Source organism: Lethenteron reissneri, chromosome 36 (genome assembly GCF_015708825.2).
Source record: "Lethenteron reissneri isolate LAM-NWPU_2019-01 chromosome 36, ASM1570882v1, whole genome shotgun sequence".
NCBI lineage: Eukaryota > Metazoa > Chordata > Hyperoartia > Petromyzontiformes > Petromyzontidae > Lethenteron > Lethenteron reissneri.
The window spans coordinates 7,023,033-7,050,226 of NC_083814.1; the positions used below are offsets into that span (position 1 = coordinate 7,023,033).

At 42.9% G+C, this 27,194-nt stretch overlaps 1 protein-coding gene across 3 annotated transcripts; it reads right to left on the reverse strand.

Moving 5' to 3' along the window:
* Positions 1-453: 453 nt before the first annotated feature.
* On the reverse strand, positions 454-23,553 carry EXOC8 (exocyst complex component 8). 3 transcript variants are annotated; one of them, XM_061565984.1, is made up of 18 exons: positions 23,355-23,553; positions 21,931-22,086; positions 20,917-21,012; positions 20,093-20,193; positions 18,830-18,972; positions 18,341-18,420; positions 17,614-17,687; positions 16,577-16,691; positions 15,309-15,455; positions 14,355-14,406; positions 13,245-13,383; positions 12,556-12,736; positions 11,487-11,617; positions 10,758-10,877; positions 9,195-9,395; positions 8,104-8,271; positions 6,187-6,297; positions 454-2,242 (listed from the first exon to the last, which is right to left on the reverse strand). In XM_061565984.1, the coding sequence occupies exons 1-17, from the start codon at positions 23,413-23,415 to the stop codon at positions 6,190-6,192; spliced, it is 2,073 nt and encodes a 690-aa protein (XP_061421968.1). In that variant the 5' UTR covers positions 23,416-23,553; the 3' UTR covers positions 454-2,242; positions 6,187-6,189. The 3 variants fall into 3 exon arrangements, with proteins under 3 accessions (XP_061421968.1, XP_061421970.1, XP_061421969.1); XM_061565986.1 differs by having other exon boundaries at positions 6,182-6,297; XM_061565985.1 differs by lacking the exon at positions 6,187-6,297.
* Between the last annotated feature and the right edge of the window lie 3,641 nt (positions 23,554-27,194).

Sequence of the window (27,194 nt, forward strand, 5' to 3'; positions counted from 1 at the left end):
GGTATCGGGTACCCGATTGCGACCTCTGCCATCAGCCTATTTATTGGATTCCTGGACCAATATTATCAAGCAGTATTTAAGCATATTTTGAAATGGTTTCAACCTTCTAAAGCTCATCCGCAGCCATGCTTGTTAAATAAATGCTGCTGGAGTTATCAGATATTGTCACAGTCACTCCATGTAAACTATGGTATCCGGTGTTCTACAATGTCAGCTGTAATAGATATATTTATTTAAATACTGCAATATTACCAGCATCCATAAAAACACACAACAGTGACAACTGTCCATGAATGCAGCTGAAAATGTTTAAAGCCATCTTGAGCTTGCCTTTAGGATATAAAAGCATACAATATTTAAAGCGTTATTCATTTTTTTGCATGTAAAGCAATTCCAAGGAACTTAGATTGAAATGCAGTCATTAAGCTCATTACATGACAGGCAGTCACAATCAGTGGTTTACATTTTTATTTAGCAATAACAAATTACACGTGTTCATTTTCAGTGTTAACTTAGGTTATAATTTGCGTGTGCAGAACTCATTAAAATGTTAAGACATATCAGTGCAACTACATTACATGATGTATTGGAAGTTTACACACAATATACAAGCACAGTTCTACGAAACCTGTAATGTAATTGTTAAAGTCAGTGCAACACATGGGACATCAAGCATAAAATGGCAAGAACGTTCCCGTAAAACTTTCCAATCATGACATTTGCATGAAGAATACAATGAGCGTGAGTGTTGAAGCAACGTGAAATGTAACTTGAGGAGTGAACCATGTTTGATGAACTTATTTCCACCGCACGTAGCCCACCGTGCTAATCGGAGGTGCCGTATATTATAAAACGGTCCACTTTTCAAATTAAAAGTGCTTACGTGTTTTTTTTTATTTCAAATTATAAATGGCAATTTTGGGATGTTTTCAGATTATTTTTTATCGTTTACATTATCTACCAATGTCAAATGTTCTTGTGCCACATGACATCACTTTTGGCAGGGAGCGAAAGTACAGTAACGTTATTATTGTCACTTCCAGTTTTTGAAGCAATCCGAATAATACGTAATTTGGATCGTTCAAAATTTCGTACTCAAGGCACCATTTTCATATTTTTGATCAATCTGAAAATCGGCAGCACATACCAATATCATTCGACACTCTTTTCAAAAGCTTTCTTCTGGTCATTCCTCTTAGAACGCGAGAGCCAAAAGCAGACCGGGCAAGAGCAGGACAGAAAAAGCGATAAAACATCAATTCCACCAACACTAGTTTGCTTTTTGAGGGCGTGAACTGAAAATATCAGCGATCATAGCCTCACTGTCACCTGCCACTCCGAAAGCAACAGAAAGAGTGGCTACCAGAGAGTGCACACCAAATGTGTGGACAAGGCAAACAGACAGAGTGGGAATTGCATACCAGTCATCATTTATCCATTGTGGCCAATGGGAAACAAATGTACACATGGCCATGCTAGAGAGACGGTAACGAAGGTGATGTTGAAACTAGCATTTGTGATTGGGATAAACTTGCAAACTAACGTGGCTAAAAAGACACAAGCATGAAAAGGTAGAAACAACTGGTGGATGTTCAGCTCAACTTTCAATGTTTACCAATCAATATGCTCAAATGATGTATAATACAGCTTAATACCAATACACATTTATACTGAATTGGTCGGCATAAAACGCAGCAAAAATATCATTGGGAGAGATGACAAGAACTGCAACTCTGAGAATAACCTCTCTACGTCAGCATTTGATTTCTATCGCAAACATGTATTTTCTACGTTTTGTTTAGACCCATGGCTAGGTTCCCAAAACCTATCAGTGTTGAACCAAAGCAGGTCACACTGCTCCTGCTCGGGTGACTACAAGTGCACATTTCTATTTCTTGGGTATGCGATAAATAAATTGAGCATTTCTTAATTTACAGTACTTCAGGGACTACAAAACTCCAGCCCAGAGTTATGCTCTTACAGGTCCCGAGTATACAAAGTAAAGTGTAACATTACACGACTGTTGCTCAGCAAATGCAGATAAATGGAACAGTGGGCAGGATGGACTGGAGTTAAGAATTACAGCGACCAAACCGCTCCTTCAACCACCTGATGGCATCAGCCGGCGAGTTCCTCACACATCCGACGTTGTGCTACTTGGGTTGACGTTCTGGAAGGACGGGAGCTTCAACATTTCCTTGTGCAGCTCCAGCAGCTGCTTGGCTGGAAGCCCCACTGTCTCCTGTTGACAGGAAGCAAGAGAGAACAAGTTAGACATCCAAGCTCAACAATAAATTGGCCTACTAGACCAATGTTTTACACAGCAGCACTTGTTTAAAGGAAGACCACCTCCCCCCTTCCACCAAAAGCGTTATCTTGAATATTCACGCTTAAGTCACGTGTCCCAGGCTGCCATTTGAAGCGACGTTTTGAGAAAAAACCAAGCAATTTTTAAGTCATGGTTTATGTGCCGCCGAAGCACTCTAAAGGTATCGCTGCAGTGACCCCAAGTAAAAATGCACGACGTTAGGTCATTAAGACATTACAGGTGTTCCCTTGCGACATAACCGACTGCAGCTTTAACAACGAGTTTCTCATTAATGACGCTTCTAAGTCATGCGAGACAGCCCGGGATGCACAGCCTCGTTACTTGTCTACAAGATCGGAGTTGTTTTTTGAAATAATTTAGTTTGATAATTTTTTTGAAGACAAACCGCAGAATTGCTTCGACCTCATTGAGTCACATAGTAAGTGTTACATCATGAAGCAATTTCTCCGAGTCTCGTCCACCACATCATGCTGACGAAACTCATAGAAGGCTAAACAGCTCCAAGATTTGGCCTCGTTTAAACAAGCGCTGTTGGTTAACATTCGTCTCAAAAGTACCATGGTTGATGGAATGAAATGCTCTTCTAGATTTAGAATGAAAGAGACCCTTTCCTCTAACTTTTTGTTACCCAGAACTATTGCTCACTTTAGTTATCCAATAAAGGGAGTGGTGGCCTGAGTTCTATTCCCGGTCACGGCTAACATTGGTGGTGCGTGATATCTGAACTGGTCCTACACCTCCGCTTCACGAACAAGCACTGACCAGCGTGGTGAAGTTTGGCCAAACAGCCCTGGTGATGGACACGGCGTGGCGATTGTTGTATTCACCCGGGAGTTGATTTATGTTGGGCTGTAAATTTACATTATTGTATTTAGCAAAATTACTGCAGTGTTAAGTGGCTCGCAGAAGTCCTCTGTTGACTCTGGAACATTAATGATGATTCTGAAATAAAAACTATGGTCAGGTGTTTGTCTTGCATTAGTGTTACGAGAATGGTGAGTTCTGGCTCCAGCTTCAAAGTTAACTGGCCCTACAGTACAAAAAGAAAACTTTCCGTGGATTTTATACAATAAGTCTCATGAATATAAAAAAGTGGTACAGTTTCAGCACAGGCCCTGTAAGAAAACGTGTCCGAGTGAAAATTGTGAGTGTTAGTGACCTGGATGGAAAAAAATGAGTGGGTATTAGTAAAACAAAAACATGCGCAGTAAACATTAGAGGGCATAAATTAGTTGACAGAATTAATCAGGGAATTAGTATAATTAATTTAGGATGAAAGGCCAATTTGTTAAAGATTAAAACAGCATTCTATTTACAGAAAAATAATACATTTTCTGTAAAATGTATTTGCTGTTTTACATCTTTACAATTTGACCAAAAGAATCAAACCCCTGTAAGATGTATGTCTGCTGCATACAACAGATTCATACTTAGGTGACACATAGGCATGCAAAAAAACCAAGTCAGGAACACACTGCTGTTTGTGTACACATTTGGTTGCATAGACATTTGATTGTGTAAATATCATATGCACCAAGAAAACAGACTGACTAGCATACTACCAACAAGACAACCCTACAATTGAACCTTATGGCGGTACCCCAGAGTACCATAGCACCCCGGCTCTCGCATAATGCCCGTGATGCAGTAATTTTTAGTCTGTTGATGGTCAGCGATGCGGCAATCGACTCATCTCGACGAGCTGTACACGATGCACCACCATGGTGCGTACGAGCGTTCAGGGTTTCAGCACAATCGTCCTCGCTGCGGTTCGACATTGCGGAGTGGCACTGATTTAGCATTTATTGATACCCCAGTCGCAGAGTTACGTAGACCCCTGGAAAAAATAGTGTCCCAGAAATAAAACATTTAATTGCCTCGGCCCATTTTGTATTATTTGGTACCCATAACGAGTGCTTCCAGGCATTCAAGAACATTGGTTACAATTATTATGTTATTAGGCACAATTACTCATTCCTGCTAAATATATCAATGGTGGTCAAAAGGGTTGGCTACATGATCTTAGTAATATGTCCGAGTGTCCAATAAAATAACATTAATTCAATACAGTACAGGTCTGTATCAATAAATACGTACAAAGTGTATTCATGTGCATAGTGCACATCAACAAATTTTACATGTAACATAAAGTAATCCTACTTAGCTAAAATAATCCAAGTACATTCATACAAAAGGTGCATGAAAATCACTCCATCGCAATTTTTTCTTTCTTTCTCTCTCCGAAACTCAATCGCAACTTGATCAAAGCTCCTTTACAATAGAACACAAGCCGAATAAAAATAGGTCCGCTACATTTCAGAGGGAGCGTATCAACGAGACGATCACCCCCCCCCACCCCTCCCTTAAGAGGCGAGCGCCATCATGGGGGCTGCCTGTGCTGGAGCGCGTGTGTCAACACACTCAACGTGAAGAGGGGACACCAACGAGGCCCTCGTCAGCGGTAAAAGCCCGGCTAAGCACGAGCTGTCCGTGCGGGGAGTGCCACTCAGCGCGTCCCCCCGCAAGCGGCCGCTTGTTTGGGGACAGGGCGGCTCAGCAAATCCCTCTTCATTGAGAGGCTTGCCAGTCATTGCCAACACACGTGGACAACCGTCGCCGCGCCACTCGAATTTAATATTTCACCTTTTTTTTTTCCTGCGCTTCGTGGATTCTTGCGCGCTTAAGTATAGGTTGTAATTCAAAAGTAAAAGTGATTTTCTGCTCAAATGGAAACTGAGGCACGAGTGACCATCATCAGTGATGTAAATTCCCCATTCCTATGGCGGGGGGCAGGTCTATTCATAGGACAACCATTGATGATTTTTCTATAAAGTGGTACATATTTTATTACCCCAGCAGGATGATGGGATCAGTCAAACCCCCAAAATTTTAACTCACAGCCTTCAGCATTAATAATATAACAGAATTACAGCAGGAAATGTGTAACGGCAGATTAAGTTCATTGTTTAAACTTGCACACTGGTAGTGTTTACAACTTACACGGTAAGCACTAAAAGTTTTGTTGATAATAACCATTGATTCACAATAAAATAGCGAACCTTTAAATAATTCTGAAAAGTTAATTCAAAGACCAACACATTTTACAATGACACAATAATGCATTGTATTTGTTTATTTAACACTAATATATTTCATACACATGAATCCTCTAACTTAATTTCCTTATATACTCAATGGCCGTATTTCCTTTTTGTAACGATGATCATTGCTAACAACGCCTTTGCTGAATAAAGGTACAGTAGAAAAACCAGGTGTACAAACCATCACTAATCTCAGTAACACATACAAATATGTACGTACGAGTATCTGGCAGAGGACGCTTTTTATTGTCTTTCGGGTCACACTCGCCAGTAAAAGGTACCTGAAATGGTTGCATATCTGGATTTAGCATCGATAACCTCCAGATACGATTTTTGTGAGGCTTTAGTAAATTTTATTGTTCAGGTTTTGTCAGAAAAGGTTTGAGGGTGCAGAAATTTGTTTTTTGAATTTTAAAACGTAGCTTTAAACTTGGCATGACCCAAATGTTAAATGTAATTCAAATAAATTAACACAACTGAAAAAGCCAGGCAATATGCCTCCTTCCCATAACTGTCCACAAGAAACGTATTCTAACACATCCCATGACCCACGTGGAATTCTGGGACTGCAAGATCACGGCAGCAATGTCAGTTAGTTTCTCCAAGTACACAATTACTTGCAGCCATTGGATGATAAAGAAAAAGCACCCGCCACCAAGAGCGCACAGAGGAGACGAGATTTCCCTCCACCAGGAAAACGAGTACATCAGTAATGTGAGGACAACGCGCAACCACCACCACTCCTCGGCACCTTACTGGTCACACGAGAGAGTTGAGGCTCTCTGGGTTAACACGAGGCTTTGAGCCGGCCTTGGTCATATCCTTCCTGAGTTCGGCCAGCTGACGAGCTGGCTTCCTGGCCCCTTCCTGGTGGGAGAGGTGTGTCGTGGGGAGCAACGTCAACGATTCGGTGGCTATCGCAGCCTGACCTGGGTGCAAGCTTCAAGCAGCAGTGGAGGAACATACGGATCCCTCTGGTTTCTCTCTTCACATTTTCAGAAACATGCATCTGGAGCATTTGGCTGCTATAAATGTCCACATAAGCCACTTCGTTGAGCTATCATTTGTGGCCAAGGTCACTTCTGAAAAAGAGCTACATAGCTCAGTGGGCCTTTTGTGGTAAAAAAAAAAGTTTAGTTTAGTTTATAGCCGACTGTAGGCCAGATTTGGCTGGAGACTCCATTTCATAATTCAATTTAAATGCATTATATATCGTGCCTTATCATGACAATTACAATCTCATAGCACTTTGCAAGATTACAACGATAAGGCCCACAGCCACATAGAAATGTCTATCTGGTGATGTGATGCTGACAGCATAATTAAGAGTTTAATTGTGGTGGGGATTTTTTGTTGTTGAAAATAACACACACAGCCCGGCATGGCAGACTATTTGTTTTTCTCCAATAATTAAGATGAGGAAGGGCTTTGATCATAATTTTTCAAACATCATTGATACAATTTAAACAGATTAACAAATTGTTTACCATTATTATTTCATGCATGTTAAAAAAACAAACTTTCAAATGTGATGGCCAAATATCACCATGCATTGCAATATAGAATATGAATGCCACCAGGTTACAATAAATATAACCAAAACGTTATTTCTTGACTTAAAGCTTTCGTGACTGCAGGAATTCATATTCTTTGGGTCTTTCGGTAAAGTCACGTAGATAGGTTCAAAGAAAATAACAAGCGGTCGTCAACAGGAGGACGACCGCTTGCGTTGCGATCGAAACGTCGTAGTTTTTCGTTATTTTCTTTGAACCTATCTACGTGACTTTACCGAAAGATCCAAAGACAACGTTATTTGTTGTTGACAATTCACGAACATCTTTCTTGGATACCTGCGGGTTTAAACGTTTAAATCGGCATTTCATTGATTTATCGCCTTGGAACACAAATCCAAAGACAATACAATGCATACAAATCTTGATGAAACAGATGTTCTGCTTCACGATGCACTCAACACATCAACACTTGATGCGCGCACACACTTATCACACACACTCGGCCTGTGTGTCCCTTCAGGAGTAGCTGAGCAAGGATGACTGGCAAAAAACGAACGATACCCCAATTACTGGCACTTCATGGAACTAGAACTCCACGTATTAAAATGCTGATCAACACCGCTGGGCTATCCGGGTTTGGTTTCAGCTCAGTCTGGGACAATGTACTCATACTTAATCGATTAATTTGTGCAAGAACTCCTGCAGACATCAAGCTGCAGTGAGTGCTATGTATCAGTGTAAACCCCTTTATGTTAATATTACATACGTTTAAGTGCATTGTCACGGCTGAAGGGGTGGCACAATTATTAGTGCGCTGCACTCGGAAAGCAGTGACCCGAGTTTGACACCTGGCGATGGCTATCATCAGTGCTGAGCGATATCTGAATCAGTCCCGAGCTGCTCTTTACCAACCGGCATTGACCAACAGTGACGTACGGTAAAATAACCCTCACGACCCGCATGGCTCGTGATGCCCTCATCCAGCAGTGGATTGACAAAAGGGCTGCATGCCAATTTAGGCATTTTTTGGAGTGAAATAAGTGTCCGCCAGCACATGAATGGGGTACACAGGAGTAAGCCACGCCACTGCATTCACACAACACAAGCAGATTCAACTTTTCCAGCGAGTACCTCGCGAGCAATCGTACGCAGCGCTCACCTCAAAACGGTGCTCGATGTGGGGTAGGATCGTCTCCAGGAGGAAGGAGGCGTTGTGGCGAATGAACTTCTTCTTCTCGGGGTCCTGCTCGCAGCGCAGGCTGTAGTCCACATGCTGCACGGCCACCAGGATGATCTCGATCAGACCATCCACCAGGACCATGTGCAGCTGAAACACAAAGAGGACGGCGGTTTGCAAAGTTAAACCTTAGAGTGGCCTGCTGGCTCAAGAGGACATGCTGCACAGCCACCAGGATGATCTCGATCAGACCATCCACCAGGACCATGTGCAGCTGAAACACAAAGAGGACGGCGGTTTGCAAAGTTAAACCCTGGGGTGGCCGGCTGGCATAAGAGGGCAAACGCAATGTCATAGAGCACTAAACGGATACTACTGAGAGACTGGTTTCAAATATGGGCAATCGCGTATGATCAAAGCGAGTGTTGTAAGGTTGATGTTCTAAGCCAGGTTTCTCAAATATACTGAGTCTCAGCCCACCCAATAAGTAATGACTGCATACAAAAAAAACCCATCATAAAATGTCGTGTTTCACACAATTCGGCTTATTCCAGCTGAAAATTGCAATTTCAGTTTAACTGACAAATATGATGAACCTTCCCTACAGGGCATAGGTGTGCCACTATTGTGATTAAATAAGTCTATTGAAGTGGTTTTAGAGAGTTGGGTGATGTCATCATCTGAGGTTGTTTTCTGACAGGTTTGTGCACTGCTGTGGGAGTTTTATTCTCATGTAATGTTTTATTTACATTACATGAGGATAACACAATTGAAACTGGACAAAACATTAGATGAGAGATATAAAGTCATACACATAGATGGAAAAAATATTCATCATCTAAGATATGCTGACAGTCATGATTACATTATTACAAATGCAATTTGATGTATTATGAGCATAAGAATAGAATCGATTAGGTAGAAATGTATTTGATTAACCGATGCTTCAATACACACCTAAAATTTCAAGAATAAACTGACAGCTGCCCGTGTGGAATACATAAATTGCATCTAAATACGAGTGCGATGGGGCCGACGGCAATGCGGCTGCGCCGTTTGCACTGCGTCCGTACTTCGGCCATGTAGAGTTTGAGTCCATCCTCCAAGAAGGACAACAGCTGTTTGGTGAACGCCACGATAGTGTAGCTGAGATTGACCCAGCAGTCTTGGCCTGTGTACTGGGAGAAGTTCGAGATGCCACTGGACATCATTTCATCCTTCAGTTTCTGCAGGGCTTGTGGAGTCATCAAGTTCATCTGCCTCCACATTTCCTCCTATGAAAAAGGGAAAAAAAAAAGAAATGTAACGCATTGTAAACATGTTGCACGTAAAGACCATTTTTGTCGTATGGGCTGTTTGGCTCTTCTAATTTTATCACAGAGATATTCTGCCGAGGCAAGTTTTCAGCCAGATATGGTTTAGTAATTAGAGGTTAATTTGGAATAAATCAGCCATCATCGATTGTTTTCAATTACTCCCTTACAGTGCTGGAGGCAATCGGGAAACATTTGTTTTCAAAATGGCTGCCTGTAATGGCAAGCACAATAAGACGTATGTTATGAATACTTTGACAATGGGTCAAATCAATATTGGAAATACAGACTACAAAAAAATATATCAATCGTGAAATAATACATGAGTAATAGTAGCTTTTTTCCCTTTTAACTGGTACAAAACCGACACCTTAATAAAGGTGTCAGTTTTGTACCAGTTAAAAGGGTAAAAACCTACTATTATATTTTGCCACTGGTAAAAGAGATCTCATAGAATACATGAGTACTTGCAGAGTAAAACCATTAAACGAAATGTACACAAATTTGAAAGAACCAAGAATATAAATTTGAAATAAAGTACATCGGATGTTTTTAAATTTATAAAATGCACAATTTATTGACGGTGGTGGAACAATCAAGGAGACAATGTGCGATCTCCCAGTGTAAACATTTAATAAAACTAAATCACAACCAACAGCCAATTTTCTACAAATAAGTTTTTATACTATATTCTTGGTTCTTTCGGTAAAGTCACGTAAAAGGGAAACAATAAAATAATAAAAATATAAAACAATAAAATTATCACGACGTTTCGACTGCAACACAAGCAATCATCAACACAAGCAATCGGTAAAATCACCTTTTACGTGACTTTACCGAAAAAAACAAGAATATGAATCCCTGCAGTCACGAAAGCTTTAAATCAAAAGTTTTTATACTGTTTGAAAAACAGGTGATTAAGTGAGCGATTTAAAATGCAGCCAAAAATATTTACCAAACACATGTTACAATGGAAACAATTGCATAATTGATGATGCTAAATTCCATAGGTGCGTTTTGATATTTGCGGTCACTGCATCGCACACTTTTATATGCGCTTCTGCGGCCGTCTGGAACTCTCTTCCTTCCAATATTAGGCCACTGTATTGAAAATTAATGTCTCTAGAACAGCTTTCTTTGTTTAGTTTGTTGTTCTTCCCCCGCAGTTGGCTACATACGGTGCAAATGAAGTTCAACATACACACATTCTGCTGGGGGCACCAACAAAACCAATTATTGTTCAGGAAGACAATTTTCTTTTGCTGTTATCCGAGATGCAGAATCAACGCAAGCTGAGAGAGTGGCGCGCAGCAGTCCCCTTACAGAGTTTCGGTGCTTGGTCGCCTCAATGATGATGTCCTTGTAGCTTTGAAGGGCAGCCTTCATGTCCTTGAACAGCAGAGACTGCAGTGTGAAGGTGAGATCCAACCCAATCTCACTGAGCTGCACGCCACAGGGAACGCACGCAACAACGCATGTGTTCAATTAAATTTGTGCTTCTTACAGGAGGAATGTGCTGAATTAATAATTCAATTATCAGGTTATAATAACCATTGACGTAATTTACTCCAGAAGACATTTTGCATCGCAAAATGTAATTGGCGATAGATATATATTTTAATTATTGCACTTGTACAAATAATTGGTCAGGAAATAAGAAAAAAATTAGTGCTTTATAGTGATATTTTTTTAAACGAACAATATGATTATCGCGGACATTATATTGTATAATGTAGAGTATGAGCATATTGCGGTAACTCTGGCTGAGACCTTAAACTCTCAATACTTGGGAATTTGGGTTTAATCATAACAAAATAAATAAGCATACAATGTTTCCTTTACACATCAGCCTCTCCAGAGGAAAAAAATAAGGTATTTTTTCCACAACCGAACAGCCACACAGCCTTCTGGGAGTGCATAATTTCAGTAGCATCGATTTCAAGGCAATCAAACTCTGGAGGGGTTTCTTAGGTGGCTATCTGGTTTCAATCCAAGATTCTCAGCCCTTTGTGCCACTGAGAGCATCTCTAGAAACATCGTTATTCTCCGTACCTTTTCGCAATGCCTCTTAGCCACGGCCACGCACTCAGCTACAGTGGAGAGGCTCTCCTTGCTGTCAAACACCTGTTTGCAGAACGCCCCAGCGAACATCTTCATCGCAGAGCGTGACCACACCACAAAAGCTGAAACGAGAAAATTACATTTGTTTTTCAGCTTAGACACTCAGCACCTTTCAACAAGAATTAGGTTTAAGAGAAAAACATACTTAAATGACAAATGGAGTATCGCTAGCTTTGCATATTTAATTTAGTGTTTTTGTAATGCAGACCTTTTGAAGATTACAGAGAGCAAAACCCTTTGCCACAAACAATACAACACCACCCATTTGGTGGTCTCACACCGTTTGAGACGAGGCTCAAAAGAAAGCTGTCTCTGGTGTGGACCAATACGTTTCAAGGACAATGCATATACTATCAGAGTGTGTTTTTTTGCATTCTGACCACAAGTATTGTGGTTAATGTAGACATGATTCCTTGTAAAAAAGGTTTCAGTTTTGTTGCCAGAAAAAAGGGGAAAAACCTATTCTTATATTTTGGTCCTGGCAAAGGAGGTCCCATGATGCTGTATATTTGTGGACTCAAACACGGGGAAGTGGGTTTCGTAGAGCATTTCACTAACCACTGCGACAGTCTTCTTGGTTCTTTCAGTAAAGTCACGTAGAAGGGAAATAATAAAAATAAAACATAATAAAATACAATTCTCACGACGTTTCGGCCACAATGCAAGCAGCCGTCCTCAGGTGAAAAACAGGTCTGTCGGAAAGACAGCGTCTGAATGAACAACACCAAGCTTGGCAGCGTATATTTAAGCTGGGTTAGGGGAGGAAGGGTGCCTTGACAGCGACAGTGCCCCTCTTGGTTTCAAACAAACAAAAAGACAAACTCGCTTCCAACATTGACAACACTATTTCATGACAGAATGAAAAAAACGGGAGGCACTTAGAGAAAGGTTCAAAAACTCAGAGCGGAACCCAGCAGGAAAGGAATGAGGGGGTGGGGGGGGGGAGGCAGCCGTTTGTGCCGGCGGAAACCGGGTGCGGCAGCCGACGTGGTGGCCGTACACGAGTAGCAGCCGGAGTCGGCAGCGAAATCCCGCTCGAACTCGCGTGCCGTGTCCAGCAGGCTGGTGAAGAACACGTTACAGAGCTTGTTGATGTAGAGCAGTGTGGAGCCCTCGATGCGCAGCTGCCGCGTCGCCGTGTGCACCGCAGCCTCGCGGTTCTTTAGGAAGAGCTCGCACGCCTGCGGTCCCGGGGGAAAATATATATATATATTTTTTACGACAAATACGACGCAGGGGTGGTGTTGGTTACGAGGACTTGTAGAGGTGAGCGGGTGGCTCAAAGGGTTTAAGCCGCCACCGCTGAGATCCTGGGTTAGAATGCAGCCAGCCACCCTTGATGAAACTCGTTTCTCAAGTGTAGAAAAGTAGACTGTCTCAGCCCAGTCATAAAAAATGCACGATAAACTATAATACATTTTTATTCATTTGTCCAATTCCACATCTGAATGTTTAAGTTTAATTTACACGTGAAAAAATACTCTTTGCAGAGTATATATACGAAAAGGCATACCCCCGAGTGAGGATATAGGAAAATATTCGAGCGACTTTAGAAGTTGCTGAGAAATCTGCCGTGACCATTCCCCGACACAGGGTGGTGCACTGCTCGGTGTGGCATTCCAAATGGGAATGTCTTTGCCTCATGGCATGGAATAGCGCAAGTGAACTGTGGGACATAATGGCAGAGACCTTAGTTGACTGGCCGAGGCGGATGAGCTGGCAGACAGCGCGCCGTGTTGCCCTCGGGCCACCCCTCAGTGATCGGTCGGGCGACAGTTCAAACACCAGCACGTCTGTCAGCTGTTTCACCCGCTCCTCAACCTTCGCCCTAAATCGTGCACAACACACACACAATGAGTTTAGACTCTAGACCCATCGTTATCCTGTACATAATCTAGGGGCAAATGTTGTTAGAGAGGACCCTTTAACAAAAAAGAGAGGCGCAGGCTGAGGTGGTAGAGTTAGCATCATGCCCGGCTTCATGTCTTCCTGGGAGCAATGATGGCACAGTGGTTAGTGGACTGCATTATGATCTCAGCGACCTGAGTTTGATTCTCGGCCACAGTAAACATTAGTGGCTAGGAATATCCCAAACAATTCTGGACGAATACCCCTGGATAAAAAACCCTACGATCAACACCATGTTATGCAGCATTCATTCGGCAGTGGATTGGCAAAGGACCTTAAAGATCTCAGGAGAACCATCATACTTTCCGATACTAATAGCAATCACTTATAGAGCACGTTACACGATAACTATTCACATTTACTGAAAATATTACCTTATTTATATACAGTAAAACCTTGGATTGTGAGTAACTTGGTCTGCGAGTGTTTTGCAAGACGAGCAATTTTTTAAAATAAATATTAATTTGATAAACGAGCGAGGTCTTGCAATACGAGTAGTACGTGTATACGCTTTGTCTGCCGAGCGTCACGTGATCACAACCGATATACGAGTGCTTTGATATACGAGTGCTTTGGATTACAAACACGTTTCCGGAACGAATTATGCTCGCAATCCAAGGTTTTACTGTATCTATTTAGTCAGCAATTTATATGTTGGATGGCGGCTATTTAAACATTGATGCGTGGTTTGTCTACTAACTTCCAAAACTAAGTGCTTCTTCCGGGCTTTTCCAAAATGCGACTTACACTCTTTATCTATTGCACACAACCACCATTTGATCTGCTGGGTACATCTATGGAATGCTTGCATCACAACAATTTGCAGAAATATTTGGCCGCAAGTCAATGCAGCCAATTGCGTTGCCTTGGCAACGAGAATGTCACACTCACCTGAGCTGTTTTACAGGCAGAGTGGTGGGCTTGTCTTTCAAATACGCTTTAACTGCAGGGGATAACAATACAAATGACAATTAATAGTAGGGCTCTGTATTCTCTCATGTATGTTTAGTACACGTGTAGGCGAACACCATCAGGTTCACATTCATTGCATTTACAACAAAATATTTGGCAATAGCAACATGCCTGTGCGCACTTTGGATATAATGAAACAATTACAGGAAGGCTTTGCAAGACATTTCCTCAAATTGCATAGTATATACAAGTTTCATGGTGTTCACGTATCACACACACAACACTAATAGCATCTGTTGTACTCAATTCCAAGTAAAGTTATATTAAATCACAAACAGATAATGTTTGGGCTGCTGCTGGATGCACTTTGAAAAACACAGAACCGAGACTGAATGTATTAGCTCACTTTCCTAATGTTGACGTTAATTTGTACACAAGTTTTGAACATTTCCATGCACACCAAAGTAAACGAAAACTATTTTTATGTAACCAGATTAGGCCCGCTGAGTTATGTAGCTCTTTGTCAGAAGCAACCTGGCCACAAATAATAGCCCAACGAAGTGGCTTATCACGTGGAAATGTATAGCAGCCAAATACTTGAAGCGCATGTGTCTAAATGTGGAGAGAAAAACCGGAGGACCTGGAGAAAAATCCACGCGACCACAGGGAGAACATGCAAACTCCAAATATACAGGGGTTAAAAGGTCGGGTTCAACCTTAATCCACAACCTCCTGTATAACAGGTGAGGTAGTTAACATCTCACCACTGTGGCGATTTGACTGCGTTCCAGTCGAATCCCTCATAAAATTGAGTCTCAATAAACTGGCCTAACCAACTTTTTCGACATATGCTTGAGCACCATTGCCAATGCAGTGCCTTTACGTCTCGCAGGAAAGGCTTGCGTTGATGGTTCCCGGCTAAGTGCGACTCACGTTTATCCAGGAGGTCGACCGCCCCCTCAAAGTCGCGCTGGGCGATGCACACGTCCAGGTCTTCAGGCAGCTCCTGAATCCACTCAAGGGATAGGTTCACTGCCTCCTCCTGCGTTGGACTCTCCGCCGGCTCGTCAACTTCGAAGGCTGGAGGAAATTGTGTGTGGTGAAATAATGGAGAGGGAACACAACACACACACACGCATGGTCATAGTCACACAAGGCAGTAGCCAGGAATATAAACTTAGCGACTCACTCTCAAGGTCAACATAGAGGTCGTTATGGCCAATGATACCGATAGTACCACACCTCATTGCTGATTAATGTTTTGTGTTAATGGGACAGCATCCGATGTACAGTCGCTATGTAAAATCTGCTCTTACAGTATCCCAGGATCTGGCGTTAGGTCTTCACTTTGTCAAAAAGTTGATTCAACCTTCAATAAACATTCTTACTCACTCAACATTGCCATTATTTGGCTGTAAGTTGTCCCCTTGTTTATCAACTTCTGGGTGCCCACTCCAATGCATGCCTCGGTAACCTGCCTTTGTCCATCCTGCACGTTTATCACCCGCATCTACCCCCTTCCCCTGACAGCATCTTCTATGCTTTCTTGTTATGCTCTATTATTATTATCTTCTGAAGTTATAATTAGCTGTGTGTATATTTATAACCTTTCTGTAAGACCAACATAGAGTTGCAATGGTGAACCCTGCTTATACAATAATATTATTATATCTGTGGCATAAAAGACATGGCATAAAACATGAATGCTTATATGCAATCATAGTCAAGCGTTAACACAAGCGCAGGAGTGCAGTGACACAAATTTACAGCCACACACCAATACAGTAATATACATGCCAAGCTACATATACACAAAACAAATACTCAAAACAATTGTTAATGAGACTGCCTTGAAAGTAAAAATTTATAATAGGCAATGCTTCGAGCAAAGGCCCTTCTTGGTAGCACATAACTGTGAAAAAGAGCCATTGCCCATAAGATCATCCATTGTTTCCTTTTATGGCAGTATTACTGACTAATGTGTTGATTTTGTCGTTAATTTTGCTGGTGCACCGCTGACAAAGCAACATCACCGAATAATTTGTTCACTTGCACGCAATGATAAACAAGGGCATGACACGGTCCCATAGTTACACGCATAAACACGGACACGTTCAAATTACAACACGTGTCTAAAAAAACACGGAGAGGCTTTCGGCAACGTGGTGGAACGGAATATTGCCGGGAGGCGAGACACATACGGTTCGCTGGCGAGTCAGGGGTTTTTGGAGACATGGGCCTCTCCTCCTCCTTTTTCAGCTTGTCACTCGCAGCTTTGCTCTTCTTGGTCTCGTCGAGGATATCCAGCCACTCTTTCTGCGGAAGACGTGAGAGACAAACGCAACATCACAATACGTACGCTGGGCCGTCTGGAATGCACAAAATGTATTTGTAGATAATCGTTTTCTCTGGCTATCACATGCAGGCTCAGCATTTGTTATCATTAGACTGTCTGGGAGGTTTCAAGTGAATTAAGCCTTACAAATGATGGCAAGCAATATTATTCCACTGCCACTGTTTTCGGAGACACATGGCGTCTTTGTTTCAGCTAAATTGTGGGTCACCCTTTTTAAAAGAAAACACTTACACCTTAGACAACATGCCGTGCAGCTTGCTGTAATGATGTGTGATGCATCTTGGGCAAGATTATATATGCACACTATCTTATACCATGTGTAATGGGTTCCGGAGACACTTGTAGAGGTAGCTTCTTTATTACAATACCACACTCCAACAGTCCTGATACTCTGTTACAGCCTAGGGACACAGCCTAGGGACACAGCCTACTCTGGCTACGCTCTCGGGTCCTCCGGCTACAATAACCCTAGGGGAGGCTACCTGACCCGACCCAGCCAAGGTGCGGGTCTAGACTCTGGCTTCCTTGGAACTCGCCCTTACAAGGACGTAGAGCCGGGAGTCCCAGAGTCCCACCACTGGCCCGCACAGCGTCCTGGCCCTGACAAGGACAAGCGGGGCAAGGGGGTCCAGGGTCCTAAGCTGGCTGGTCTTGGGTCTTGAGCTGCGACTGGTCCCGATCGGCTGGGGAGGTCCCCTTTTATGCCCCTTTGCCCATCGAGGGGAGGCGTTGCGTGGGATCATAGATCCCCCGCAGCCCCCCCCTCGGCGATACGGGGCACCCTTGCAGATGGACCTCGTCTACCACTGCGGGTAAGCGTGGCCCATCTAGGGCACTACACATGCACCACTGATACTTGTACAGTGTTGAACAACAATCCACCTTTATTTTGATGTTTTCTGCTTGAAATATGCGGCAATCCGGGTATTTCATCACCTTGAACATGTCCTTCATGGCTACACAGGGGTGAAATAGTAACTGAATTAGGCTCTCTTACAAGAACACAAGAGCTCAGTTATGCATTGTTAATTATAAAATATATTAATTAAAATCTGTTCTGTCAGTATCAACATCAACTTATTCTGAAAACACCATCAACTTTGTATTGATGTTTCCTCTAATGTGACGGAGAACAATGTGAGTTATAATAGGCATGGGCGTGTACGTCTTATCTGCAAGGTCACTACAAACCACAATGTTAAGTCGTTGTATTTCCAATCTTTGCTCTGAAAATTACACGCATTTATAGACAGTGATTTTATTGTTTCATCCTATGTTACAATAAAAAAAATTGCTCTTCTGAATGTCAAAATTCTTTCCTTGTTAACAAAAATGTTAATTGACAATATTGTCAACAAAACTAGTTGCAGCAAAATACAATGTCAGAATTCACAATGAATCTCAAGAAATGGTGCATATTAAATGCATGAATCAAAATTAGTCAACTCTCGCTTACACATGGATGATGTTGGTTGCAAATCAACTGTGCTTGTGAATAAAATTATCCGCATGCATGCTGGTTTAATTATCCGCTGTTCATCACTCTACGATGGTCATTACCCTGGCTTATCGAGTGAATGAGCCTTGTGTGGCTTTGGGAAGTGCTTACGTCCATTATCCTTGACGTTGATGATGGCCAGGTCTCCAAGCTGGTAGAGGGAGTGGTAGCGGTAGCGGACAGCTCCACGCCTGGGATTTCAAAAAAGAGCGCACACAATGAGTTTGATTCACTACAACAAAACCCGGGTTCACAATCCACGTGTTGGCGAAATATTCTCTTTCGTCATATCCTCGGGCCAAAATCTTACGATATAAATCGCAAAGGCCATGTATTTCAGCTATTCTAACAAGACGTAAAATAGGCCCTGCATTCAGCCTTCTATGAAGGTTTCCTGTAATTGACACGTGCATTACAGGCATTAAAGACTGCTGTGGAAATAACTCAGTTGGCAATAGTGGCCAGTGCTCCTTGCCTTTATTAACTCGCACTGATCGTCGTGGTCAAATAACTCCCATGATCTGCCACAATGTAGGGAGGCCCTCATTTACACAAGACCCACAATGTATTGCGATGCGTGCATTGTGTTGGCAGTGCAACCTGTTGGGCAGCCATGTGGCGATGAGGAGGCAGTCGTTCATGAGGAATGCGTGCACCCTCTGGATCTGGCTCATGGTCTCGGCGTCGTACTCCACCAGGTCCCCGTTGTACACCAGGTACCGGCCGGGCGTCTCCATGATGTCCTGTGTTGCACACGAATAGGAATGGTTATTAGGTGTGGTATTTGGCTGCTATACATTTCCACGTGATAAGCCACTTCATTGAGCGATGATTTGTGGCCAGGTCGCATCTGAAAAAGAGCTATATAGCTCAGTGGGCCTTACCTGGTAAAATAAAATAAGAATGTTCATCATTACACTACTGTACCATTGAAACAGTTTTGCTGCAGTGACAGAGAAAGATAATTATTAATGTAAGGATCCACCATCCCAGAAATGCAATGAATTTTCAAAATTAAAGGTTGTGATTCTATTCAAAGATCAATCTTATTTTTGGTCTGGTTTTCACTGGAATGTAATTGATAAAATACATGAAAATAACAGCAAAGTAAGCCGAGAGGTACACCACTTCTTTCTCCCGTCCCTCTGGATTAATAATAATGTTGACAATCGTCAGTTTCTCTGCTGGGTCTTCATGTGGCTCCACAGACCAATGCGGGAGCACAGTGCTGGCTACATTGGATGCAGAGCTACTTGCCCAGTAGCACTGATTTGAATGCAAATTTTCATTTTTCGAACCCCATCTCCAACTACACAATACGATTTTTTTTCTAAAACCTGCGAGCCCGCAATTATATCGCAGTGCCATGCGCTGCTAGAATTTCAGTCGGGGATGTTAGCCCTTTGCAGATTTTGTTTCAGGGTGCCTGTGGAACGTTTCATTTGGCACACCTAGCGGTTAAACGATTTAACCATGACTTGTCCAGTGATGCCACCTTTCAGAGGGTCATTCTCTAACATTGGAGTAATGAGTGTTGCAGACAGACAGTTCTCGTAAAATTATCATGAATGCACAACTGAAAAAAAAATCTAAATTCACTTGAAAAAGACCAAATAAGCTAGAAATAATCCCGTGTGATTCATCAGGGCTTATGCAGACACCGAAAAAAAGATCTTAAAAAGATAATCTCATCACTTAGATCAATCTTACATTGTTATACGCAAAGTTCAAATCGATGATCTCAGAATTGCAGATTAAACAGCCAAACATTTTTCCATTAAACAACTCCAAATTCTCTGTTTATTACATAAAATGACAATATAATTTTTGATGTGGAAGAAAAGCGTTGAAAAGTGGACATACCTTACAACCCTCAACCTTCTCCAGAAGGGTGGTAAGGGTCCTTTGTTTCACCTCCTCGGTCTCTTTGGGAAAAGCAGTTGGCTTCTCTTTGGCTGCTTCCTCTGTAAAATGAGCATCCAGGTCAGAAAACTACTTTCTGTACTGCATCCTACAGGCACCTCTCGTTGGCATGTAGTTTGGTGTCTCACACAGGTTCCATTTCTAAAAATATCGGTGTTGCAGCACATTGCCTATGACCAAATCATGCAAGAGTGCAACCCAACCTCAAATTATGGAAGCTACGCCGATTCTGTAATGTGCTTGGATGAGCGACAACCATGGATAAAACAGGTTCTATAGGTTGCTGCGGGGTTATATTGACAGCAGTGCAGAAAAGCTATTGTTGGATTCTACTATGCTCAAGTGTACGGTCAAACAACCTCCGCAAACTATACGGTGTGGGGAGGCCTTCATCTGGCAGTGGATTGGCAAAATGCACCTTGCATACACTGCATGACCCACCATTCGATCATTTGCTAGACAACATTTCGAAATTCCAGTATAAAACCTACTTATCCTGTAGCCCATGTTAACTGCCGTTTCCTCTCTGCAGAAAAAACATAGTATAGGAACCATTCTGAAAAATGCCGGTGTAATATACCGTCATATATATCGTGCTAATTTCAAATTATGCACTTTACACCTCGACCTGTCTGGATAATGACAATAATGACCAATGGTTATTGATGGTCCCAGATGCTGCTTCACGATAAAATCCGTAAGAATCTTAATGCTAAATGCAGTGTGGTGTACGGGTCCTGGGATGCAGCCCTGAATGTGCTCACCCTTATCGGTGGATAGCAGGAGCTGTGTGATGCTCTCCATAATGGTCTTCTGCTCTGTCAGGATGTGGCTGAGCTGGTACATCTCACTCTCCAGGTCTGCGTATATGTTGAGGTTAACACACCGTGCACATGCATCCACCAAGCAAAAAGGAATGCGTAAAAAATCAGTCATCGGAAAATATTAAATGTCTCTGTGATCAATGGGCAAATCGTAATTTTTATTTGTGGCCCAGAGCCACTTCTTAAAATGCCACATTGCTGTGTCTGGTACCAATCTCCCGATCAGAGCCTGAACATGAGTGCCAATGTATTAATGCCAGAATAGGAGAAAGGCACCATTGCCTTCCAGCACATTAGCACCAATTTTATTCACCTTAAATTCAGTCGACCCCCTACTGGGATTTAAACGTGCACCTTTCCAAATGTGAGTATCAAATGCTAACCAGTGCGACATAGCTGGTATAAACCATAGTTAATTTACCATAATTTACTACATTGAAAAGAAACAATGGTCAGTCGAATTCAGTTTTGTGGTATGGTAACTGTGCAATATAGGCTTACTTCCATAAGGTTAGATCATTACTAGTTCAGCACACCGGTGTGTTGGAGGGTTTACTCTCCAACACATCAGTGTTCTGTACTAGTAACGAATTGGCATGTTTTGTTAAGTTGACAAACCTTACTAATTGGTTGTTGGGTGGAAGCGGGTTTAACGACACATTTAAATTTATGCGATCTAACCCAAAACAACTCTATCATGGATATTGGTCGCGAAAGCCTACGTATTAAACAGGCTTACTTACCAACATATTTTGGTTTTATTATGGGAACCTGGTTAAATAATATAATATATAATACATATACACTATGGAAAACGCAAATTGCATCTGAATGAATCTTTAGGTTTCAGGAACCCGAGTATTTTTGTAAATAAAACCTGGGCTCTCGCTTTCCGCCAAATTAAATGTAATACACATCCAAAGTGATTGGATAAAAATGCTGCACAGAGGATACAAGAGATCTCCTTGGCGGTCTCAATGAACTGGTGGTAATTCTTGTAGACATTTTTCTTCAGATTGAGGGCAGTTTCATCCGCGAGGTTTTGGATCCTCTGCCGATGTTCCTGAAGATCACGGTCAGCGTCCGACTGCTGAGACAGAGCCTTCACATCTGGAATGACAATGGAACTTGAGTACAGCTTACCTTACTGATATCCAAGCAGCGACACATACGCATGCGTGCTGTCTGCTCTAATTCAATAGGCAGACATGGTAGATTGCAACGTCTCTCCCCATGCAGACCAATGCCACAGCACGTTCCACCTGGTGTGGGTAACAATTCTGCAATACGGTGCATGCACCGTCACAGCCCTGTTCTCAATCCACAATTGGATCAGAGGGCCTTCCTTCCTGCCCACGCCACAACTGTGGATTTGGCTGCCCACAAAACAACCTTATACCAAATTTTGACTTAAAGCTTGATTTTTATTGTTTTATATTTTATTATTTTATTGTTTCCCTTCTACGTGACTTTACCGAAAGAATCAAGAATAACACATTCCTGCGGAGGGAGCTGGTAGGAACGTTGGGTTGCTGGGTCAATGGCCAGGGTCAACGGCGGCGTGGTGTAATTCCGCAAATATGCCCGACTGTGAGGGTGGGCACAAGCCGGCGTGAGTAGGTTAAACGTTGAGTTTTATAAGGGCACCACGGAGTGACCAGCCCCTCCCCACCCAGCCCCTCCCTGCACGACGGACACGATAATCCCCTGTGGGCTGGTGTAACCAGGAGGTTCCTAGCAGGATGAACCTTATACCAGCCTACAACACATGCTAATCCTCCATTCTCTATCCAGGCTAAAATCCGCTGAGCTTCAGAGACCACCGTACGAGATGGGTAATCATCCCGGGTGCAGTAACAGCTGTCCCAGTCAAGCGGATGACCGCAGTCCTCTTAATAAAGCAACAACACAACATCCCTGGCCTCCACAAACAGATATTAATATTAATGCAGCATTTGTATTCAAGCTGTACAAATGAATGACATTATTGTTATTAATGCAAGAACGTCCTCTACATGGGCCAATGTTTCAGCACCGGTCTTCACGTGTTGATAAACGTTAGCGGTGCAGCAAAATCCACGCACTGTTGTGCTGTATTCTATGCTCCCAGGTCTTCACCAACCCCGCACTAGCCCACCTGGCGGTGCGTATCTGAGCCAATAGGTGGAAATTCCACATTGCCATGACGGGAACCAGTCTCTCCACAATGCATAACGCAGCCAATGTCGAATCCTCTCACAATGCGGTACTAATTTTAATGCATCGAACCCGCGCAGATGATGATGGGCTGCGACAATGAGAACAAACACGACTGTGACCACAATTGGTAACAATTTGACGTGCGCTGTAAATTGGGATCGTAAGCGCCGCTCACTCACACTCCTGGGGGTCGAAGTTAGGCACGATCAGCTGCCGAGCCAACTTGGATGTCTCCGTCATGACTTGCGGTTTAAACCGATATCAATCACGACCCTGTATCGACACGGACGAGTACAATAATAACACAATAACAACGATGAGGTGAGCTTAGCGGCAGCGTCAAAGGGCGCGAGAGAGGCGAACACAGGAAGAAGACGAGCCGAGTCAGGGGCCTAAGTGCGCATGCGCGAATCGAATCGCGGTCGACATTCGTCACGTTCGGAATCGATTTTTTGAATCGATTCTTGTGGGTGTGTTGTGTGTACGATTTGGCTGCTCATTCAGAGGAGGAGTTGGAGACGCTGCTGCTGAGACTGGAGCATGCCACTAAGAGGTGGGGCCTTACCATCAGCCCCAACAAAACTAAGCACCTGCCTGGGTATTTTGTACCATCGGACACTCCACCCCCACAACTCCCAATCGGTGATGGGGCAGTTGTGGAGAGAGTGGAGAGTTCCCCATACCTGGGCAGTGTGCTTATGACCGGCTCCAGTCTAACAGCAGAGGTCTCACTCCGAATCAGTCGAGCGGCATTATCTTTTCATCGGTTGCGTAACGCTGTGTGGAAGCTTCAGGTCTTCTCGGCCATAGTCATTCCTTCCCTTCTCTACACTTGCGAAACGTGGACCCCCCTGGCCTGCCTACGATCCATCCTGGGTTTAACCAGGCTGGATTGTGTGAGGAGCTCACAAATCCTTGAAAGATCTGGACAAAGTCCCATCGGTGAGCTCCTCCGGCAGGCAAGGCTGCGTTGGCTGGGGCATGTAGCCCGCATGCCCAGCCACCGCATTCCAAAACAGCTTTTGTTCGGCCGGATCGAGGGGGCTAAACGGGGGTGGCACAGGCTAGAGAAGAGATGGAGTGATGTGTTACAGGAGGACGTGGAGCTGAGTGGACTTGCCGATGACTGGTACCAGCGGTGTCAAGATCGGCCTCAGTGGAGGAGGCTCGTGAAGGACGCTACTGGGCAGTTGGAGGCAGTCGCCCTCCAACAACAACGGAGGGCGGAGGAGCGACGCTCACAACAACGAGCGGAGCGCCGGGTGGCTAAAGCACAGCAAGTTGGCACAGTAGGGGGCACAGGTGGTGCATCAGCCAGTCATCTCAGTCATCTCAGTCAATCAACCCGTGGCACCTGCTGGGTCTGCCCCGTGACCTCCTGCCAGCGGGCGTTCGACACTCCACGTGGCCTTAACGTGCACCTAGCCTGGCACAAGCGTCGTGACGTCACCGCCACTTAGTGGCGAACGGTGGTGGTTGTTGTTGGTCTGCTGTGTGTGTACTTCCTGGAGTGTTTATAATCTTGTTATGTATATAGTCTACTGTTAGTCTCTGCATTGCATGTACTGTTAATACAGTCTGTACTGTTGGTCTACATTGTACTGCCCGTGTACTGTGCGTCTCGTGTATACAGCCAGTACTGCTGGTAGTGTGTACTGCATCTACTGTTCTGATGGTTCACTTTGTACTGCCAGTACTGCTGGTTTGGTGTGCACTGTTTCCACTGTAGTTGGTTCGCTTTGTACTGCCAGTACTGCTGGTTTAGTGTGTACTGTTTGTATTCTCTGTACTGTTTGATTCGTACTGCGTGTACCTTGTCAGGTTTGCACTTCCTAGTTGTTAGCAGTGGATTGGCAAGCGCCCGTCGGATATTTTAAACACTTTAGTTTAACACGTAGACTTTCGCGACCAATATTATTCATGATAAACGTTTTTGGGATAGATCACGTTATTTATAAATGTGTCGTAACCCTCCACCACCCGACACGGCCAATCAGCAAAAAAGTATCACGTTGACAAAAGACAAATAGTTCACTACATTTTATAATTAGTCATACCTCGGTATACGACCGGTTTGAAATACGTCGAATTTGGTATACGTCGTGTTTTGACGATAAAAAATGTCTTGGGATACGACGTCTTGCTTGGGATACGAGGCGCTTGCGAGAACTTGTATGGGTCGGGATGGGTCACCGCGTACCCGCGTAGACCCCGTTCACGACTCTTCCTCGCCACCATCCTCGTAGGCAATCAACTCTTCTTAGCAGGGTAAAGTGACGTTAATTTTTGTTAAATTAAATTTTAATTTATGTAAGCATTTATTTTAACTTATGTATGCATTTTAGTAATAAGTAGTGTCTAAATTATTTTATACAACCCCATTAATGTATAATATGCCATATAAAATATAATTTCTTATACTCTGGAACTGATTATTTCCTTTCCCTTTATTTATGGGAAAAATGTTTGGTATACGTCATTTTCGGTATAAGTCCTACCTTCTGGAACGTATTAACGACGTATACCGAGGTACCACTGTATTAGCACGTTTGGCTCCGTACGATGCGAGAGAAATTCACCATACGTAATTTTTGGAACACGTTTCTTTCCTCAACCACAGTGGAGTCGCATTGTTAGTCTTTTATAATGACTATGCTATTGTATTCCCCCCAAGACAGATACATAAATACTTGCACACAGTCATGTAAAGTTCACATTGTATTTTTAATGTAAAAAAATTACCATACAGTGTCAGTCGTGATATTTCAATATACTCGCATAGGTATAAACAGATGGTAAAATTATCAAGTGTCTAGTGCTAATACTAACAATAAGACAGTTTTATACAAACATGTTAAATCCAGAACTACTGGCTGAGAACCTAAAACAAATCTGCAACATCATTTCAAATGTCATCATATGTACACTTGCAAAAGTGCACCTTAGTAACAAACACTGCATTTTATATTACACAAAAACAGCATTCAGTAAAAAAAACCTGGGAACAATTCTACAATTTTAAAGTTAGTAGGCTGAAATGCAATTCATGATTACTGCCCAAATAGCATGCCCATTACAATCCAAGAACAAATAAATTTTTGTATGAGCATGGCAGCACCTACAGTTATCACTGAGGGATATCTTCTGGATAAACCCTAGTTGTCTCGCCTCCCAGCCTCCTCCTATGCATGTGAGAGTGGTGGGATTGGCAAGGACAATACATAATTTATTTGTAGTTGCAAGCGGAGGATCTTCTTTCGGATTGAGAAGCAAAGGAGGTGGCACTCACTGGAGCTGGTTATAGTCGTGCAACCACGTAGTTACGAGTTTAGGAATTGGGTACAAGTTTCTCTTCGGATATAATCGAGTGAAGCCGTATCCCATGTTCGCACATAAACTGTGTATGTATTGCTGTACATGGCTTTGAACGTCAAGGAGTGTATACATCATCGTAGCTTTGCTCTCTGGCTTGGGTCGCTCGGTTGTTTCCAAGCCTTTGCTCAGGCTCGGATCATAAAAATGCTGAGCATGGCTGTGACAGTGCTCCGAGTTGGCTCAAGTTAAGCATGGCTTTGAGCAAGAGCCGTGACGAAGAAGACAGGTACAAGTGAGCATTCTATTTGAGCCCCACCTACACATTTAGCCATGGGAGAGGAATGGAAGATTGATCAGTTCGCTTCTTAACATATGCTGGGTGACACAGGGACATCCCTATTCGTGATTAGAGTAGTGAGAATTATTTTATTTTATTATGTTTTATTTTTATTATTTTATTACTTCCCTTCTACGTGACTTTACCGAAAGAACCAAGAAGATGAATCCCTGCAGTCACGAAAGCTTTAAATCTAAATTTAGAGTAGGTGATTTCCAAAGCCTACAACAGTTAACTTTTATTTGTGTTAATAACGTAATAATAAGTTACGTGCATAACCATCCTAGGTAATTATCGAATGAGTTGACATCCTTCTACCGTGTTATATAAACGTTAACAAAAAATCTACAATGAACATGCAAAAGAT

What these genes read in the sequence shown, in the direction of transcription:
- EXOC8 (XM_061565985.1), bottom strand. Translation starts at nt 23,415, where the DNA reads ATGACGGAGACATCCAAGTTGGCTCGGCAGCTGATCGTGCCTAACTTC. An exon ending in GGTCGACCTCCTGGATAAAC is followed by an intron (nt 14,407 to 15,308) that starts GTGAGTCGCACT and finishes TATCCCCTGCAG; the next exon opens with TTAAAGCGTATTTGAAAGAC. An exon ending in TCAAACTCTACATGGCCGAA is followed by an intron (nt 8,272 to 9,194) that starts GTACGGACGCAG and finishes TTTGTGTTTCAG; the next exon opens with CTGCACATGGTCCTGGTGGA.